Below are 21348 nucleotides of genomic sequence, written 5' to 3'. Positions count from 1 at the left end.
ACAAAGCCATGTATTATTGACTTTGTTGCATATGTGTGGTGCCAGTGCCGTGTGCAAAAAGAAAGTTGCAAGCCTGACTTTTTAATTGTCCTTATTAAAACTTAAACTAAATGCTGCGGGCTAAAGACTGATGTCAGCATATTCATCTGCTCCCAGTGTTTCCCATTAATTACCTAGACTGTGGCTGCACGCCATAGACTAATATGTCCCACCCCAGTTTCATTATGAACCAAAAAACTGTTTCACTTCACATAGCATCAAAGATCTCTACCATAGTGTTTTGCATCATTGCTTCATTGAAGAGCTGTGTGCATAGATCGGCTCAGCCTCCCATCATGCCCTGCTCTCTCACCGTCACAGTCGGACTGACCAGCGTGAGCACTGGGAGAAATCCTGTCACGTCGGTGGCACTGTAGACAGTTGAAAAATCCCTAGAGTGGGGCAGATAATTATAACAAATGTGCATTTTGTGACAATTAAGCAATTACCTTTGGGATTAATAATATATATTTTTAAATGCTTTTGGCTAGAAGTGTACCAATTTCAATGCTGCTCATCACAAAATGCACAGTTGTTATGGAATTTTTAGCTAAGCTGCACCACTAATACACTTTTCACTGTCCTCAGCAGACCTCAGCAGAACTAGTCTGCACTTCATCCATGCGCATTCCCACGACGGTCAGCGGTCCTCAGACGGCAAAAGGCAGCACACACTGACTTCACTAGCTTCCTAATTAGCTTTATTTACATTTTTGTATAACATACACTGTGCTTTTCAGTACTGCAGTGTAAGACCCAACTGTGTAAATAATTGAAAGCATATCTCTCCCTCTACAACTTGTGGAAAATGAACTCTCATTCGACCCTTCTCTCACATTTTTCTTTCCGCGCGTTGAATCCCGAGAGGCAACAACAGGGAACGTTCACAGACACTGACGCCTGATTTATGTAACCAATTCACTGTTTTTATTATGGCACAATGACAATATGCTGTGTTCGCTTTACCTTGCATCCAAGTTCCTGTCAGGGGGCTCTTCTTATAGACATTCCCTCGGAATTTAAAGGAACGGTCCCACCCAAGAGCTATTAACACGTGCAGTGTTGCAATAAACCCAATCTTACAGTCTCAGAGTGAAACTCGTTACTCATTTCAAAACTGTAAATAAGTCAACATTAGACCCCACTGACATGCTTGATTGTAGCAAAACATTTAGTGATGGGAAAAGGTCCCAAGTTGGATTAGTTATGAAACTCATTCAGGGTCATATGCAAATCTATAAAAGCACAGCTATAATAGAGATTTGCATAGTGTCCTGTTTGTTGGATTTAGCTACATACCTGTATAATGTACATCAGTAGTCCTTTCTTAATTTCAGAATCTGAAAAATGCAAGGTTTGTATGACTGAAACTCCCATTTCCTCTGAAAATAAACGGATGAAAAGTCAGCAGGAAGTTGTCGTGCAGTAATATTTCAAGCCTTTCAGGGTTTTTTATTTTTTTATTCTACTACCCTCACCCTCTCAGCCGCAGCAGCTGAGGTTTCAGAGGTGGCCAATTTCCAGCTGCGCCCCCCGGCAGTGACATCTTCTCTTTTGTACTCTTGTTTTTTCATGTCCTTTTTTTCTCTTCCACCTCTTCTGCTCCTCCTATACCTCATCCATCTCTTTTTGCCTCATCGCTGCTCATTTCACCTTTATTTAAACTTTGGTGCTCTCTTGTTTCTTCTCTCCACTTCCCTCCTCGGGTCTCCGGCCCCAACTATCAATAACCCTCAACCTTCATCTAGTTTTCCTAATCCCACCTCTCCCTCTTCCGCATTTTTTTAGACTCGCCTCATTTCTCCCAGATTCCCCCTTCCTCTGCAACCCTCATCGGCCACTCGTGGCCACTAATGTGGGCTCCCCCCCCCAAAAAAAACCTCCTCCGTCAGCCTTTCCACCCATTTGGTTAACCGTGCTGCCACGACTGTGGTAAATACAACATAAACACAATGGGTATTGATTGCTTGCCTCAGCTTTCATTCGACTTGGCATGCTTATTATGATGCTATTATCTCATCATTTTCCAAACGGTCAATTATTAACCTCTGCATGGAAACTATGTTGAACCTTTCATCTTGTTCCAAACTGTATAAATACTGCACCATACGGAGCCCGGATCAGAAGAATCACTAACTGGTTGCACATGGCTCAGCCTTCCTCCTCATCCTTTTCCACTTCATGCCCACTGCTTTTGTTTGTTGTGCATGTGCCGAGTACAAGGAGGCCCTGAAGGTATACAGTACACATAGGTATACAGTACACATACCTTCTTGGAGGGAGCACATCCCTGGTGGCAACAAAGAATCACTGGCTGTACACGCATTCCTCCGAAACAAGATTAAGCTTGTTTAAAAGTTCTCTGACCAAAAATAACGAAATCGGAGAAATTTGTCAAAAGGGAATGAGAGAGAATTACTGTGGAGAGGCAAGGAGCTAAAGGAGCTGCCAGTCTATAGAGAAAGCATGGCAAAGCACACCCCATAATAATGAAAAAAGGGGCATGGTATCCTAGCAACAAGCAGAAAGGCAGAAGCCGCTTGCTCTGCAGTGTCCTCTGTTGCTCCTGGATCTTCAACCTTGCATGTTTCTCTCAGAGGTTTTCCTCAAGAGCCCTCTTGGAAGACGCTTTCATGCTTCGCCCCATCCTTTATCCATCTACTTCCTGTTAGGGCACCTTGTTGCACCCCAATGAGGGCACTTTCATAAAGTGCGCACGCCATTTAACACCGTTATGTGTTCTAAAGGGTTTAAGAGTGCCTCGGTTGATACAGTGCATATCATATGCAAGGCTACGTGCCAAGTATTTAAAAGAGTGGTGGGCAGCACTGGATCTTCAAATCCTTTTAACGGAGAAGCCCTCTCCACCAAACCCTCTGCTGTGTTTCAGAGAGCCAACGACAGAGCTGAAACGTCAGTGGTTTAATCCCTTACCTTACATCTTTTGTTGACTGAGAGAAGAGCGGGTAAGACACAGAGGATATATGGGAGATAACACGGTTAAACCTCTCCTGAAATCCCCCTTGGCTGGTTTTGCTGCTCCATTAATCTATTTCCGATTGAGATCGCAGAAAATTGTGACGGGTACAGCTACGGAGGCAGCCAAAGGCCAAAGAGGGAATCATTAAAGAAATGGTGGAGATTGTAGAGAAAGATTTTTTTTTTTTTGTGCTCGAGTGTGCATATATAAGAAAACGGATGTGTAGGTTCACTGAGTTCACTCAAGAGTCCTCATCCAATCAGACAGCATTAGGTGCGGCACGGCTTCTGGAGCAATAACAAGTATTAGAGCAATATATAACGCTAGATCTCTCACCCTTAATATTTTAAGATGTTCTTATTTGTGTTTAGGCTATTTTTTTCCTACTATATAATCTCTACCTTACCTCCGCTTGGATGTTTTCGTCCTTATTGGTTTTTTTTGGTTGGTTGGTTTGTTTGTTTGTCAGCAGGATTACACAAAAACTGCTAAATGAATTTACATACAAATCTGTGAAAGGGTGGGACATAGGCCAAGAAAGAACCCATTAAGTTTTCTTGTGGATTCGGACAAAGAATTGTTTTTAACATTGCAAATTTTGCATGGAGTTTTTTTACATTTTCACCTATTTTCCAAGCTATTATTCATGGATCTTGATGAAAACAAATTAGGCATATTAAGAGGACTGACATCTATCTTGATTGGATTTCGGGGGACTGTCTGGTCTTGATGGACGACATATGTGCTCTGCTAAGTCTCAATGAGAACCCCAGAGACCAATGAACTATTACTAGCAATGCTTAACTATCCTCACTTTACCTAAATTAGATTTAAACGATTTATTATAATGTGGGATTTGAGTAGATCTTGGTCTGTATGACAAATTTGATTGATTGCCTGGCCCCAGTAGACCTGCAAGACTTAAAACTAGTCTGAATGTGACAGTGACCAAAAAATCTAAAAGTCACAAAAAGTGACAATTTTAATTATTAAAGAAGCACTAATGTTTAACAAGCTCCAGCAAATAAAAGCTAACATATTTACTCAGCAAAAGCTACAACAAGATTTTAAGTCGATGCCTGGTTAATAACTCACTGGTAGAATAAACAACATTTTTCTATATTTTATAAACACTTTTTTTATGCAGAGAGGTCTGTGTCCTCTCACTGTTCTTGGTCTTCGCCTCATGTTCATTTCAGTGGATTGGTAGTTGTCGAGAATGACTCATACACAGCTCTCAGATGGAGCTGTGAGAAGGTCCCATTTAACTTTTAAGGACAGCACATCATTGTTTTGAGCTCCGGGATTAGAGGAGAGAATATAGGGCAGCTTGGTGCCTGATGAGAAACACACAGAGTCAAATGTACACCAACCCTTATTGCCTTCCTGCTGTTCCCCAATTCAAAATGTGCTGATTCTGAACTCCTCCAAAAAAAACAACAGCAGCAGGGCAGCAGAGCGACGTGAGATCGGAACTAAAGAGGCCACAGCGCTGAGAGAAAGAGAGGAGAAACCGGCCGGCTATAACTGGCTGTCAGAAATGTCATCTCCTCTCAGTGCGTGAGTGAGAAATATGCTGTGTGATGACCCTCCAGAGATGAATAAGTGGCTCCATTTGCCCAATCTGACACCAAACCACCCCAATACAAAGCCATGAGGTCCATCCTGACGGAAAGTGACTGCCCCAGGAACAAGAGAGGGAACCACCTCCTCGTCTAACACCGGACCCACATGTACTCTTTGGAGGCTTCAACTAAAACGCTGCTAATTCACTTTGAGAGGGGTGAATTCATGATTTGGCGTCATGCAGTAGTGACGACACTAGCCAATCAAATTGCGTTAATGCAAAAGAGGAGGCAGGGGCAGCTGGTGAACGAGCTGTGTTCATCTGCTTGTGGATTATAATTCCCTTGTACCTCTCTTTAGCATTGTATTGATAGCTAGCATTGCTCTTAGCGTGAAAGGCCATGCCATGTGGCCATGTTGTGTGTCCCAAGCATGAAACTGTCCCCGTCAAAATTTAACTTTTCACTAAAATGCTCGGATTTCTATTTCTGTGTAAAATGGAGCGTTTGGTAAACGATGATGTCGCCCTAAAGAACAACAACAATGGCGGCTAGAAACTTAATTTAACATCACTGCACCACTTAAGCAGCAATCACAGGGATATGCTTCGCCCAATCGTATTTGGACGCCAGCTTTCTCTCTGGTATTTGACTGATCATTGACTTTATTGCCACCTATTGGGCTGGCATGCTTGTTTGAGCGTTTGTGGTCATTTTTGTGGCTTTGTTTGGATAGAGATATTTGGTCAAATGAAGGTTGTGTGGACGGAGAAAATATCTGTTCAGGCACGCCCACCGTCGAGCGTTAACACAAGGCATACGTGTGAGCCCTGTGTAACCTCCATCAAAGCCCTCTAAAATGAAACTCTCTCCATCTCTACTTCCAGTCCACTTTCCACAGTCCTCTTTTTAAGATCTGTCCCTGCGGACAACCAGAGCCAAGCAGCCCACGTGTAATCTGACATTATCTGTGCATCTGCTGAACCCACAGCTAAGGCAGATGGAGTTAAAGAGGATCGGAGGGGGACCCAGGAACATCTCCAGAGTTTTAGATAATCGTGTGGACATCCCTGATTGTTCCACCAACAGTAATACCAGCACACATATCCCCCAATGCCATGAATATCAATCACATGCAATAAGATGAAAAGATAAAGAAGCATTTGTACTTGTACCTCTCTGCCTCTCATCTATCGAGGCTGCCAGTCCTTTTTCCGTGAGCTTGCATTTTCATATGATTATCAGCTTCCACCTAAGCGCTTTATGATTGTCACAGTCGTACCGCTGGAATCGAACTCTCCGCGCTTGGCAGTTCAAATGAATAATGACTTTGATCAGCCTTTATAATCCGAGATGGAGCCTTGTTAAGTGCGGTGGTCTTAATACATTTTTGATGAAATTTCAACAGAGATAATATTGCCGATGAGTACTTATCATGAGCAGCACAACTGGGACACAGCGGAAAGAGAGATTAATAGTTTTCTGAATAAATATTTCATGTGGAGGGAGCATTGATGATGTATTTATAGCACTGAGAGTTCAGAACTCACTTCTGACCTTCCCCAGGTGACTCACCTACTTTTCGTCTGTCAAATTTCTTTTTCATATATTTTATCTAAGAAAGCACAAGGCAGACAGGTTTCGGACCCAATGGGTAACATGAATGGACTGAAGGTTACAACATTTCTAAATATGTTTGGATTATTTATGTTACCGACGTGGCTGCTCCAGTGTCTTGTTTCATTATCTATCTTGACATAGCTTCAATAAATTCCTTATCCGCTTGGAAAAAATGTAGATATTTTAAATGTTTTCCATTTAGTACTGAAGGCAGAAAGCCAAACTCTTGTGGGAGGTCATATATCATATGATTCTATAAAGCTCATTCCTATCAAGGTAGAGGGAGAAGTCAGTTGTACATTTTTATACTATACAACACAACCTTTAACTATTAATAGGGATTTATTTATCTAAGGTATGATAATCAGTCTTTACATATTCTGTGTCACATATGAATACAAACAGGGACCATTGACACAAAAAAACTCTCAACACAGCAAACACATTTAAACAAGAATCTAATTAGTCCCCTTATGAAACCACATTTAAATTCACTAGATCCAGATTTTTGGAGGGATCTGCATCAATACACATCTATAAATGTCAGTCATTTAAACATGCCTGATTTATTTCATGAATCTATTAATCCTACTAACTAACAGACAAACAGAAAAGCGCTGACAAAGACATGACCTCCTGAGCCGAGGAATGAAAAATTCAGAGCAGAGACATTTTCCATGAAAACCAAATTTAAAAGATTGGTTTAAATGCCAAGAGAGGGAAATAATTCCAAGTTTAAAATGTCTTGCAGCTCATTCCAAGCTAAAGGCAGATTTACTCAGATCTGTTCGCATGAGACCGAGGGGAAACTACTTTTTCCCACCATCTTTGTAACACCAACAATAGGCCACACTGACAGATGGCCACAGCGGCATTAATGTGGGGCATTAATAGAAAAGGAGGAGGAGGGCTGCAATCCCTCAAACTCCTCTGCCGTAACAGAAGACTTAAAAAGACAAGTCATATGTTCCCAAATTATTTAATTCTTAACATATTTAGCAAAAAAAAATTAGTCCTCACATAATCCCCGCTCGTCATGCAGCTACTGCTTCAGGCTCCAAGTAACAAGAAAGAATCAGGAGAAACGTCTGTCTCCAAGGCCCATCCCAAAACAATAAAGACACGTTTTCCCAAGTTACACCAGTTTTGGCACATAAAACCAGCCTGCAAGAGGAAATTAGCATCTGGGATAGCAGAGCAGTTACCTGAAACCATTCATAAAAAAAATCTTCCCGAGGATGGAGCAACAGCACCGAGACTGTACAATTCATTCCAGATGCTTTCGGTTGACCGTCAAAGCTTCACATTATCTCATCCATCTTGAGGGGGCCGAGGCCGGATTCACATTTTTCTGGCGCTGCAGTTATGCAAAGCCCTGCCCAACTATGTGAAAACTGTGAATTTGTTATTGTCTGAGCATCAAATCAAGTGTTCCAATATCTTTGTTATCACAACAGCTGGCAGCTAAAACATTTGCACAGATTCCAAAGGAAGCAATGTGTCCCTCAACTTGGAAAGTAATGAGCCATTCCATATGGGACCAAGCAAAAGTTGCCCCCATGGCGAGATTACAGGCACTCAAGTGTGGAAGAAAACAATCCGTAACTGTTAAACTACAAGTCCGGGTAGAGGTGACAGCACTATTAAAATGCAAAAAAAAGGGAGAACATCTGCTGACTCCGGCCTCCAATGTCACGGTGACCAAATGCGAACGGCTGACAGGAGAGAAAATCCAGATGAACACCTTGTTCCTCCCGGGCCTCGAAAGGAGCTGATGATGAGGTGCTCTGTCTAGAAGTTGCTGACTTTTGGCAACCTGGGACCATTCCACCGCCGAAGGTCACCGGGCATGATGCACGGACAAAACTGAATTGCTGATAGTGAGTTTATGGAGCGGCCCCAGATGGGTTTTTTGACAATGACGCCAGTTACTCTATTGAATTCCCTCCCGTGAATGTCCTCTACATCCTTATCAGCAGTTTGGATCAGATATAGGACACAGATCAATAAAAGGGGTCTTGCCAAGGGTGCAGAGTCCGTAAATAAAATTAACTTTATTCAGTTAAGGATTATATAATTATATAGCCAAGCTACAATGCAGTAGAGCACTCTGTAAGGGCTTGTTTAAACTGAGTCAAAATAACATCTTGTCAGGAAATATGTGCAAGTTAAATATGGTATTCATCGCTTTTACGAGAGACACTACTACTGCACCAAATTAAAGTGCATTTACTTTTATAGTAATTGGAGCGAGTAAGGTTATCCCTCCATTTAGTCAACCACATTATTTATATCCATTTATGGGTGTATTTTGAAGAGGAATCTCAGAATTACTGTCCTAGACTGAGCAACAGCAGCATCACAATAAAGAAAATAAAGTTAGTCTATACCAGATGATGAAGAGCCAGGAAACACAATAGCAACCAAGAAATATTTGAAACCTGCTATATTCAATATATTGTTTTATATATTAACCTGACCTTTCTTTAGGAGTTGGTAGAGACCACAAACAGAGATAAAAGAACACTACTGGTATTATATTTTTCTTGATGATACAAAGAAACATATAAATACTAATGTTGCTGGATGTGCGAATAGAAAAGGCCACAACACCTTTAAGAAGGGTGTTTGTAACTTGTTGAACTGCACCGAAAGAGAACACAGTATTTAGTAAATACAGAGATAAGGTAAATAGGGAGTTAAATAAAAATTCTTCATATAGTTGTATTGCATATCGGAAAACCCTTTATCAGAATAGATAAAGTTGCCAGGCTGTATCTGCTTCTTAAACTAACTCAAGTAACATCTGAAAGTAAAGATGGTTATCAACTTCAGGTATTTCCAAGTTAAAATGAGCATAACTCTGACCACACCCTCTTGTGACTAATGTGGGAGTTGGTTTGAAACAGCACACACACACACACACACACACACACACACACACACACACACACACACACACACACACACACACACACACACACACACACACACACACACACACACACACACACACACACACACACACACACACACACACACACACACACACACACACACAGCTGACCTTACTCTTGCTGGCATCATTCTGCACGGGTCAACCAGCATAAAGGCCGGCCATGCCGAAACCTATCCCCATCCCCCCTATCCTTTACTTGCCTCCGCTTCAGTGACTCTGAGGCTAAGCATGGGCGCCGTCCACGATCACCCCACTGATCATTGCCGTTGCCTAGGCAACAGAGCAACCCATCCCCACTAGCAGCCCGCTGCCCAGTGAACAAAAAAGATGGACATCCACTTAGATCAGTACAGACAAGAAAGAGACACAGGACCTAAAAAATGACCAAATATTTGTAAGCACATACATTGTTTTGATGTATGTGACACCAGAACACATCTGCACTGTCACACACTCAGACAGTGGTGGCCACACAGACACACACTTGCTGAAAAAACTTATTGTTTTGTTAAAGGCACTGCATTAGTCCTCACAGTGAGTATGTCCCTGTGTGCAAGACTCACGCTGGCTCAATAACCTCATTCTGTCGGCCGAGTGCTGAGATGATGGGAATGAACGGGCAGCGGATCAGACGGCAGGTTCACAAGAATAGGGAGAGAGATGGATGCAGACGGAACGAGAGGAGAAGACAGGAGAAGCCGAGTCCGTCAGGTAACAGAAGACGGGGAGGAGGCAAAAGTTCAAAGAAATGACCTAGAGACACACGCGTCTTTATCATTTTCCGTCTTCCTGTTCCTCTCTGCTATAGTCTCATTCCTGCTGTGTCACTAAGAGAAGAGAGACCCACTTCCTCTTTTGTTTATCCAGGAATGTGGGACATCCTGACAGGCTGGCTTTTCATTCACAGCTGAGAGTTTCCCCCCGGTGGCTCTGTCTCTTTCTCTCAGTCTCTTCTAAGTGTGTGTGTGTTTCTACTCCATTATCAGCGTTATCAGCCGACCCGGCCTCACACCGGCAGGGTGCTGGGAAACACAAGCCAAACAAACAGTACCTGACGCTACTCAGTCACTGAGGGAGATAAAAATATATATTTATATACATGTATATTTAAATGTCAACAACACCAGGGGGAGTTCATAAGATAATTTCAGTGCCTTCCTTTGTGAATTTGGTAGAAGTTTGCAAACTTCAAAACTAAACATTGAAAGAAAGTATATATCAGCATTCCTATTGAGAGCAGTAGGTTTTAAAAAGGGCAACAATTTCTACTACATCTTTTCACATGACCTGATGTGATACTATTCATTTTCGCAATTAAATCAGAACTGCAATTTCAGTTAAGTCAGCAAGTGTGGTCGCTCTTCCTTTATTTAAGTTTTGAGCACACACAATGATACCGCCCTTTATGAGACAAGTACAAATGTAACCAGGGGTTAGGTTGCAAGAGCTCAAGTCAGCATCTCGGAACACCGAAACATGAATCCAAGCGTGGACAAACAGGATATTAGCGACAAAAACATCCTATTCCTGCTCAGATGGCCTTTTTTTTGCCTCACAGACATGCCAGACAATGACATCAATCCACAGCCGAGAGGAAAACACCATTGTGTTGTGGATCCACCAGTTTCCTTTGAAATGAGAACGGAGCCCCCGCACACAATGACGGGCCGAGGCTGACTTTGACTAGCAGGCTGTGATTCACTGAGTGATGTTTGATTAAGGAAAAACAAAAGAGAAACTGAAAGCCCGACCTCGTTATTTGAAGAAACTAAAGTGGCGATAAAGACTTTACAGTCGTGTAAACAAAGTAAACAAGAACTTTGATTCTTTCTCATAAAAAGTGACCCTGATAATACAAGACTGTATTCTCAAGAGAGACTAAAATGCTTTGTCTGAACTTTTAAAGCTTCTTGATGGTTAACCTCGGAGGGAGAACAACCAAACGCTTCTGTCGCACATGAATGTGACTGTCAAGACACTGACTAATTTGCGTTAGTATGATGACAGACACACAGAGACACACACACACACACACACACACACACACACACACACACACACACACACACACACACACACACACACACACACACACACACACACACACACACACACACACACACACACACACACACACACACACACACACACACACACACACGGCCAACTGGGAGGGCTGGTTTTACAGTTTCATTGTGATGCTTTTAGGTCACGTCACTCCCCAAGGGTAAAAGAAAAAGAAACTGACGAGACACAGAGCAAGACAGAGGAAAGCCTCTGAATGAGAAAGGGGAGTTCACACTCACTGTAGCACCTCATATATTAAACACACACACGAGGACCAGGTGCTAAAGACCCCCAGTTTAAAGACACAATTTTACGACTTGTCAGTGAGTCAATTAGGACTAATTTGAACCTAATTTGAGCCTAAGTGGGGAGATTTACTGGGTGACTCAGGAGAGGGACTAAACACAGGAAGGCATGGTGTCGCAGGAACAGCACAATTTACTCAAGAGAACAGTTCAAGCAGTCAAACAACATTCACCCATCCATCCATTAGCCATCCATTATCTTATCCTACAGGAGTCGCAGGAGGCTGGAGCCAATCCCAGCTGACATTGGGCGGGAGGCGGGGTCCAACCTGGACAGGTCTCCAGCGTATCGCAGGGCTGACACATAGAGACAAACAACTATTCCCAGCTACACTTTAGAGTCACCCATTAACCTTAGCCCAATGACTTTGGGCTGTGGGATGATGCCGGAGCAAACCCACGCAGACACAGGGAATGTGACACAACATGTTAATCAGATTCACATTCATGCATTGAGCTCTTAATCTCCGGTGAATCACTAAACCTATCTAACTAGTTTCCGAGAGCCACGGGCAGTGGAATGGACGTGCAGCCTTTGTGTTGATGAGGTCTGAAAAGTGTCTCTGTACAAAAGGTTTGGTCGTCGGCCATGTAGTGACTCCATGATAGCTGGTGTTGGTTATACACTGCTAACAGGACAATATATCTGTAGATTATTCGAAAAAACATATTTGTATGTGGTTGAATATGCCTGAGGAAATTAAAAGTGCATGTAACACAGCTAATGATCTGTGTTAGCGTCCGCCATTTGTATTCTCTGGCTTTCTGTTCTCTTAAAGGTCACAGCGCTGACTAAGGTAGTTATTTTTTTTTTTTTTTTTTTTTAAATGGGCAAATTTATGGCACCTTAAAAACTAATTCCCCCATTTAAAATTTTGGTTTGACCCAGCCTTTCTGAGAAAGGGAAGAGAAAGGCCAGTGTAAACTTTTTCAGGAATGAAGGTCCACTGTTTTAGGCTGCAAATCTCCAGCTGTCAACGGTAGTTGTGCCTAACTCAACATCTCACCAGCCTTTGAAAAGCAAACATACACATACCACACTTTGAGTAACTTGTGGCGAAACTCATTTAATAAATCAATATTTATTTTAACCAAGTTTCATTTCCTAGCGTGCTTGCTTCTAATCAGTCCATGCCTGCAATGAGCTGACTTTCATCAACCAAGACAGCAGTAACTTTTAAGAAACTGAGGTCATGTGGCATGAGTCAAGCTCACTCCATTAAATCAACTTTAATGTACTGAAACTGGTGACATCATAAAGGGTTTATACAGAGACCACTTTCTACAGAGCAGAAATACTTTCAGAGAAATAAAATCCTGCTGCACAAGGAGAGCCGATCAGATGCTGTCCCCCACCCGGTCTTGATGCTGAGGGATTTCAAAGTGGTAAAAGTAGCACAATATGTTGACGTCAGCCCGGGTCTTTTTTTTTCTGCACTAGTCTTAAGAGGCCTTGCACACTCTCTGTGGTTATTAGAAAAACTGTTCCTTTAAAGCCATTTGGCAGCTAAAAGGCCAGGGGAATGTGTGAGGGTCTGCTTAAGGTCAACAAGCATTATTGCAGAGAGGCTCTTTATCAGTTCATCTGGACAATGTCAAAGCACCACTTTACTGTCTCGCTCGGCCACTTTGTCTTGATCTCATAAGGTTTTACTCAGTCTGTGGCACTATAGGGGAGCCTAATGCAAGCTCTCTGTGACAGCATCATATTTCACACGGCCTTTGACTGGAACTGGGTTCCAGACCACCAGAGGTGACTGCAGACGGTGAGCAGTCTGGAAATAGAAGTCACTTTTATATGATATGAAACACGGAGTTGCTTTATCTTTTATTTCTTCAGAGCAGAAAATCTTTGCTCTCCTTACACATTACAACACTCACCCTGTCCACGTAAACATGCATATACACAGCCATGCCCAAAAGGAAGAGGTGTGGGGGAGCAGGGGTTGTCAGCCGTGTCAACGCACAAGAAATTCAATTAAGCAGACAGCAGGATGCCTCTGAAACCCAGCCTCCTTTGTGCTCAATATGCCCTCCAACAGTCCCTCACCACTCCACCCCCAAGCTTCCCAGCCAACCCCTTACAGCCATTCAGCCACTCCCACAGCACCACCCAGACCCATTGAGGGCCCTTTGCTGGGCTCTCTTTCACGCATTCCTCTCACAGTGCCCCATTTGCCCCTAAAGAAATTAAAATCTTAAAAACAGATGCATTAGCCAAAATCATAAAATGTGACTATAATGGAATGAAACAGAAGCCTCCAGCTCAAGACCAGTTGGTTTTACTCGTTGGTATCCAAACTCATTTCTCCCTCCCTTCTTCCCATCTGTGTGTGTCTGGCATCCGGACAGATGCTGTTCGTTTAGCACTTGAGCGGCGGTCCTCGAGCTTGTCTCCTAAATGCCCAAGGGAGCCACTGGCATTTGGACAGCATTAAATAAAGCCACTCTGCAGACCTCACACCGCGACCAGATCTGACCCCGCAACATGGTCGCTTCACTCAGGTTTCAAGCAGGCAATTTGTGTAAGTCTGTGCTGGAGAAGGATTTTCTGCAGAAGTTTCAGCTTCAACCTGCAGGCGACTACAGTATGTTTTACATCGGAGGTTTAGAGGATTATTTATTGATAGAAGTGATGAAGCACTTGTTTGATCTGACTGCCTCTGGGAGCAGTCATCCGACTTGAGTAGTTGTAGATTGGGATCCAGTGCTTTGCTGTTGTTTTTAAAATCGACTGACATCTTAGTTAATGCCAATAGAAGTTGTGTTCCTCTATGCATGGAGTTGTTTGCAATTATGTAAAAGCCAGAAAGATTTGTGATGCTCAGCTTTATTTGAGACCCGATAACATCGATCTCATTACCAATGCATTGCTTTGAACAACGGAATAATAAACCTCCCGAGTGAAATGGGCTAGCGTGTTATAGAGTATCTGTACATCACTGTCGGTGATGAACACACAGCGCCAGAGGCCTCAGGGGCACCCAATGTCACACATCTAACACAACAGCGGCTTAGAGAGGTGCTGGGCCACTGCAGACACAATATTGATGTTACATAATGACAGCAAAACACTGCCAAAAAAATGTGTGTGAGTGTGTGTGTGTTTCTGAACTAAGGGCTCTCTCAGCTCTTCCTTGTGCATGCTTCCAAACGTTGATATCGCTTAACGTCCCAGATTGTATGGCCCACAATTCCAGGACCATCTGATGGATAACATATGACCGCTCTGATCTAATTTGAAGCTGCTTCCCCTGAGCTCCAACATACATCCGACCCTGTCCTTGTACATCACGGTAAAATAAAAAAATAAATGGGTTTTTTTTGGCCCATGAATGTGTTTATTCCCCTCGCCAAACAGATCATGGCGAGTTATCAGCCCATGTAGCTGAACGAGGCTTAGTGTCCTCTTGTTCCATCATGGCATTTTCATCCCAGCTTTCGCATTTAGGTCTTAAAACAGGGACATTGATTTCTGGTCCCTTGCCATGCATTTCAAATGGGCCCTAAGCAGGCACAAGTGCTCCTCTGTGACCAAGGACAACAATGATAATCAGCGAACGGCCCTAAAAAAAAAAAAAATCTATTTGCCTGAGTCCCCTCCAAAAGCTATTAAGATAAGTCCTCTTCCTTGAGGACCCTAAGTGCAGTGACCTAAATCAGTGCAGATTCGGACGACAGTAGCGTGGGACTAAAAAGGCCACTTAAGGATGCAGGGTGGTCAGTGTGTATATGTGTGTGCGTGTGATAATCACCCCAATCAAGACTTTACAGTGAGGTTAAGCCAAGACCCCCCTCATGATAATCCCTCACAGCAATTTTGATCAGCATATGTTGTATGTTGCCATCACACACATATGGTGACTGTGAAACTGTCTGACTGTTTTATCTGCTAGGAAGGACACTAGGGAGAGGAGTACAGAAGTAATAGACTACTGTGCTCACACTACATAGAATAAGAGTAATAATGTATAACTTCAGTGGCATCAAAAAAAGCAAGAAATCCAGATCCCTTTTCTGGAGAGGTTTTAGACCAGAAGATTGACTTTTAGACCCAAAGATTAAAAAAAATGAAATCAAAAGGGATATTAAAAAGAAAAATGGGTCTATGAGCTGTGTTTTTAAAACTCACATCCAACTTGGTTGGGTGACAGTTTGGGGAAGCAGATGGAAGAAGTTGGCGGCCTTGTGTGTGTACTCACCATGGAGTCCATTGGGGATGCTCCTGTGATGGTGTGGTGCTGACAGGTCATCCATGGACCTCCTCATGGTGGGGCCCACCTTACTGTTCTCTGAGGGCTTGTGTATGTGGTTGTGGTGATCGGGGCTCCCAGCGCTACCTGTGCTGGACGTGCTACTCCCGTCCCCGACATCCCGGACCGTGCCGGTGCCCCCGTTCAGGTTGGTCAGGCTGGACTGGCTGTCTATGGAGCTCCTGGACCCGGCTCCGTTCCTCTCCTCGTCCAGCATGAAGATGATCTCCTTCAGCTCAGTGTTCTCCCGGAGCACGGTGTCCTGGTTGGCCTCCAGCTCCTTCAGCTTCAGCATGTAGGTGCCCACCTCCTTCCACATGGCACTGGCAGTGAAGCGGCCGAAGCGCTGCCACTCCCGGGACAGCTTCTTGCCCTTCTGCCGGTCGTCGTCCAGGAAGCAGCAGAGCTCCCGGAGCTCTTGGTTGTCGTCCTGCAGCTTCTGGTTGATCTCCTTCAGGCTCCGGATCTCGTGCAGGTGCACCTGCAGCCTCCGGTTGATGTCTTTCATCATGTTCCCGTGCTCGATCATCAAGTTCATTTTCTCCCCGTCCACCTTCCTCAGTCTCCGGAGCAGATCCTCTTTGCTGAGCCGCTGCAGCTCCTCGTCCGTGTGCTGGCTCAGGTCATCCATCGGTCCCTCGGATGGGGTTTTAGCCATGACTGTGTCGGCTCGGTCTCGGGTCGGATCGAACGGAGTCTCGGTGTTAACGATCGGAACCAACCCTCAGATGAGTCGAGTTGAAGAAGGAGAACATGGTCCTGAAAGTAACGCCGTGTGTCCTCCTCAACAGGCCGATCATACAAATACTGATGCGGGGCTACGGCCAACCGAGCATGAAGTGAATGCCCTCACTGATCTTTGAGAGGAGAATCCTGACTGGGAGCTCGCTACTCACATTCCGTCCAAAACACAAAACACGTGACGTATTGATTTTTCTAATTGATTCACCAGTGATTTCCAGTCAGCCGCTGGTCCCCGATGAGGAATCCCGTCCGCGCCACACACCGCGTTCCAGCGCTATGTCCGCCGCCGGACATCGCTCCGTCCCACTGATGGGGAACGTGAAGCGCAACTAACCGAGATCTCAGTGTTGATTTAACTCGGGAAAAATGGCGAACGGTCGAGTGAGCAGCCTGTTTGTGTCGTTCGCCGGCTGCTCTCAGCGCGTCTCTCGGTCCCGGGTAAGCCTCTTTAGTAAAGGTGCTGTGTGGTGGAGGCGCTCTGGGTTCTCCAGCCAGCTCACAATTAGCAGAGCAACCCCCCCCTCCCCTTCTTCTTCCTCCTCCTCCTCCTCCTCCTCCTGGATGTCCACACACTCGGGTTTGGTTTGAAATCATTCAAGAGGATTTGGGCCTGAGCAGCCAATCAGGAGGAGGCATGGGAGTGGGCAGCAGGTGGAGGAGAAGAGAAGTGAAGCCTCGACCCTCCGAGGCTCCGCCCTCTTAAAGGAACAGTCACACAAGTTCGACACCGAGGGGAACGTATCGATCTCTCAAATAAATCAAAACAGAGCAAAAGGAACTGTGGTTTAGGACACGTGTCTATATGTGTAAATTCATATAAGTACACACACACACACACACACACACACACACACACACACACACACACACACACACACACACACACACACACTGACTGCAATGTCCTAATAACGATAGCCATGCAAACCTGTGTGTACAGCTTTACAAATAAATATATATACAAAGCATATAAATATATATATACTTTTATTTATTAGTTTTTACTTATTATTATTATTATATATATTTGTTATTTGTGAAGTTGTATATCTGTGTGTGTGTGTGTTTATTACATACATCACAAGACACGGATTACATTAAAATCCCCCTTTATTAAAGGGCTGTGTAAATTATTGTTCAAGTTACTGTAGATTATTCGAAGCCTGACCCTGATCAGCGTTCTACTACGATCTGACCACCGCTTACCACTAACCTAATTAACAGCATAAAATGACAACAGCCCACTTAAAGTAACAATCTTTCAGTGTCAATTGTAGTTCAACAAGCACTTTTGAGATTTCTTTGCAAGACTACAGCGCCCTCCTGTGTACATTGTCAGTAATGCCCCCTAAACGACAAGAGGCTCCACTCCACTCTTTGGTTTTAAGAGGTGTGCTAGTGTCCAAAAGTCAAAGTGGCCATTACCACTTTAGCCTCCATGCAGCATTGGAATGTGATTTCACTGTACTAGAAAGACAGTGGGAATATGAATGTACAGTAGATTACTACAGTGGATTTAATAAGTAGGTATATGAGGCTGTTTTGGAGCATGTCAGCAAGGACTGTGCTCTATGTATCAGAGTCTGATGACAAATGAGTTACACTCAGGTCCCCACCAACATGGTGTCATATTTATTATCGGTATTGTTAGTATTTCTTTTTTGGGATCCTTCCCTGGTAAGACTGAGAGCCTCCAGACTCTGAGCTGAAGATTTACTTCTAACGCAAGTTTCATGACACAACTGGATTTGAGAAAGCTTTCGGCCATCAGACAAAAGTACATGACATCCACCGTGGCCGGTCTAGAGCAGATGGACATGGACAGATTAACATGTCTCCAGGGGAAATCACTTCTCAGACAGATTCACTGGATTCAGTCAGATTACCCAGGGAGCATCATGTCTGCTGGGACACTGCAGAACGTGGAGAGCCATGCAATCTATACAGAGAGGCCGATTCTGAGACAATAGTCTGAGGAGGTTCGTGGACGTGCAGTGGGTGTTTCACGTGTGACTGACTGACCCCTGAGCCAGGTACAAGTCAGGATCCAGGACAGAAACTCACACATACACTCCACAGCACACAATATGTCTATTGCAAAAAGCTACAGTTCATTTAAAACAACATGTCCTGAGCCAGTCAGGACAGGCTCAGTGTCAAATGCTGTCACACAATGCTTTACAAGATCACGGCTAAAATCACACTGTCAGTCATAGGTGAGTCAACTGTATTTCTTGTCGGAGTGACAGAATCGGTTATTATGGAGAAAGAGCTGACTCCAAAACGCAAACTGAGCCTGACACACGTGAGCAGGAACGTGAGGATTGATCTTCAAAACACTCCTTCACCTTGGAGCCATGTCTGGAAAACCGCTCACAAAACATCCAAATAAGCGAAGAACAAAATAATCAATTATAATTTCGTGCACAGGACATATTTTACCCCTGTTTGATTGCACAGGATGGGTTGCTCTGATTCAGATCTTTGTTGGCTTTGCAAACAGGAGAAAGGTTCCTTTAACCACATTGTTTGGGCGTGCACCAAAGTTAAAATGTTGTGGGAAAGTTCTACACAATCCCTGGGAATGATTATTGGCTAAATACTATTCATCGTGTTCCTGCATTGTGCCTTTTGAATAACACTGCTGGAGGAACTTGGTCCAAACTCAACAAACACATTTTGTAATAGTTGGATGCATGACGACTTAAAGATGGATTACAACTAACTGGAAAGATACAAATCAGTTGCGGCTTCAAACATTTCGGGTTTTCCACGGAGGGCTGCATCCAACCTTTCTGAACTCACAATGAGGAACAACAACTGTGGTGCTTAGATAATTATTGTGTTATGTGGGTGAAATATAAAGTTCAAGTTAAACAAAAGACTTTCCTTCTGCCCTCGTGTTGTCCAGTATAATTTGTTTGGCAGTCACATACTGTACTTTCTGTCAATTTAGTCACCAGTAAAGCAGGGATAGGGATGATGGGAGGCAGATTGATTATTGTATTTATATGAGTGGAGGCTCAAAGGCACATGGCCGATACCTATAAATAGATATCTGCTGCAGCAAGTACAGAGAAGGCCACATGGTCCATGGCGTAAACTTCATTACACTGTAGAGCCCATGTTTCACTAAGACCAGATTAACAGTATGACGCACAGTGGAATAGACCTGAGTGGGTTTGATGAGAGGTGGGAGAGGACGCAGAAAACAAACATTGTACAGAAATAAAAAGCAAAAAAACAAAAGGCTACTACGTAATTCACTTACGAGTCTAATTATTTACCTCCCCTTTGCATTTTTTAATATCCCTCTTTTTTTTTCTCTCTCTCTCTTCTTGTTTCATTACTGTTATTGTCATTATTTAATTACATTTTATAAATTATTTTGTGTTATTGTTGTAGTTATTGGGAGTTAAGAGTGTGTGGGATGTGGGGATATACTGTGGTTGATTTAAAGCTGAGTGATACCCTCCCTTTTTCTCTCTTTCTTCCCCCCTTTCTTGGGGGTGCACAGCAGATGTACAATTACCACACAGGTTGCAAAACATTTTCCATCAGTAGAGCTCAGGTCTACATGTTTGATTCATGTCCGATTGGAGGATTTGGCTCCTTGCTATGTCAAAAGGTGGCTTACTGGTGGCAGGAAACCCCACATTTTCCACAATTAGAAAAACACAGATCCACATACACACCCAACACACACATGGGTTCAGACATGCCTCTCTGTTGACTAATGTTCCTTCCATTCATTGGGCCCCCAGTATATACAGTAAATATGATTTTGATTTAAAGGGCCAGTGTGTAGAATTTCTAAGGCTCTCTAATAATTCTCATATCTAAGTTGTATGTAAGTGTTTTTGTTTTGATAGAATGAGCCTTATATATTTGTAAATATCTCCATCGCCATAGTTGGATCCCCATATTGCTACAGATGCCCAGAGCGGACAAGCCGGTTAGAGGTTAGGGTTAGGAGTGCCTCCTGTTGAGATAAGGCCTCTGTGATACTCCATTGTTATCGCTGCAAGTTACACATCGGGTAGCTTTACTATTTTCAAGATCCTTTCTGAGCAGAGCCAGGTCATTTAGGACACAGCAGCCCGAGCTGCGCTTCACATCCACAGAGTTCTAGGCTCAAATCTCGGTTTCATGTTCATGGCGGTTAGGTTATTAACTACTCTTAAGTTGCCTGTGAATTTGATTGGTTGAGTCAAATTTTCGACCCTGTGATAGACTGGGGAACTGTCGACGTTGTACCCTGCTTGTCGCCCTTTAGCAGCTGGGATGGGCTCCTGCACCTCAAAAACCCTTAAAATATATTAAGTACGACTGGGAGATGAAGGTAGTGGTCAGCGCTGCCGCCTCACAGCAAAAGGATTCATGGTTTGAATCCCAGTTTACCTCTTGGTGGATTGTGAACGTTCTGTCCGTGTTAGCGTATCCAAAGACATGCAGGTTGATTGGACAATAAGAATAAATGTAGGCAGTGTTTGTTTGTTAGCCCTGTGGTACCTGTCCAGGGTGTACCCCGCCTTTCACTTAAGGCACTTGTCAGCTCAGATTGGCTCCCCCCCACCCTCAAAGGATAAGCATTATAGATAATGCATGGATAGCTAATGGATTATTTGGATTAATCCATTTACTGTTCTGTTACTATCAACTTGTGAATAATCAAACAATGGTGTATGTTGCAAATATCTCTTATTGGGAGAAAGGATGTTGACATATATCGCACCCAGATTTTTATATTTGGTCCAAGCAAACCACGGTTCATTCAGGTCAAGTTTAGCCCCTGTCACACTGTCCAGTTTGCTGG

The 21348-nt window shown here is 43.6% G+C and overlaps 1 protein-coding gene across 2 annotated transcripts in view; it reads right to left on the bottom strand.

The window, feature by feature from the left end:
* Nucleotides 1-16937, bottom strand: part of ccdc85cb (coiled-coil domain containing 85C, b) — a 47043-nt gene extending 30106 nt beyond the window's left edge. For both annotated transcript variants that reach the window (XM_035143911.2, XM_035143912.2), the window contains exon 1: nucleotides 15738-16937. In XM_035143911.2, the coding sequence (XP_034999802.1) occupies nucleotides 15738-16446 (709 nt within the window). In that variant the 5' untranslated portion in view covers nucleotides 16447-16937. The remainder of the gene's footprint in view (nucleotides 1-15737) is intronic.
* Nucleotides 16938-21348: the final 4411 nt, after the last annotated feature.

Source organism: Hippoglossus stenolepis, chromosome 20 (genome assembly GCF_022539355.2).
Source record: "Hippoglossus stenolepis isolate QCI-W04-F060 chromosome 20, HSTE1.2, whole genome shotgun sequence".
Taxonomy (NCBI): Eukaryota; Metazoa; Chordata; class Actinopteri; order Pleuronectiformes; family Pleuronectidae; genus Hippoglossus; species Hippoglossus stenolepis.
This window is presented reverse-complemented; position numbering and strand designations above follow the sequence as displayed.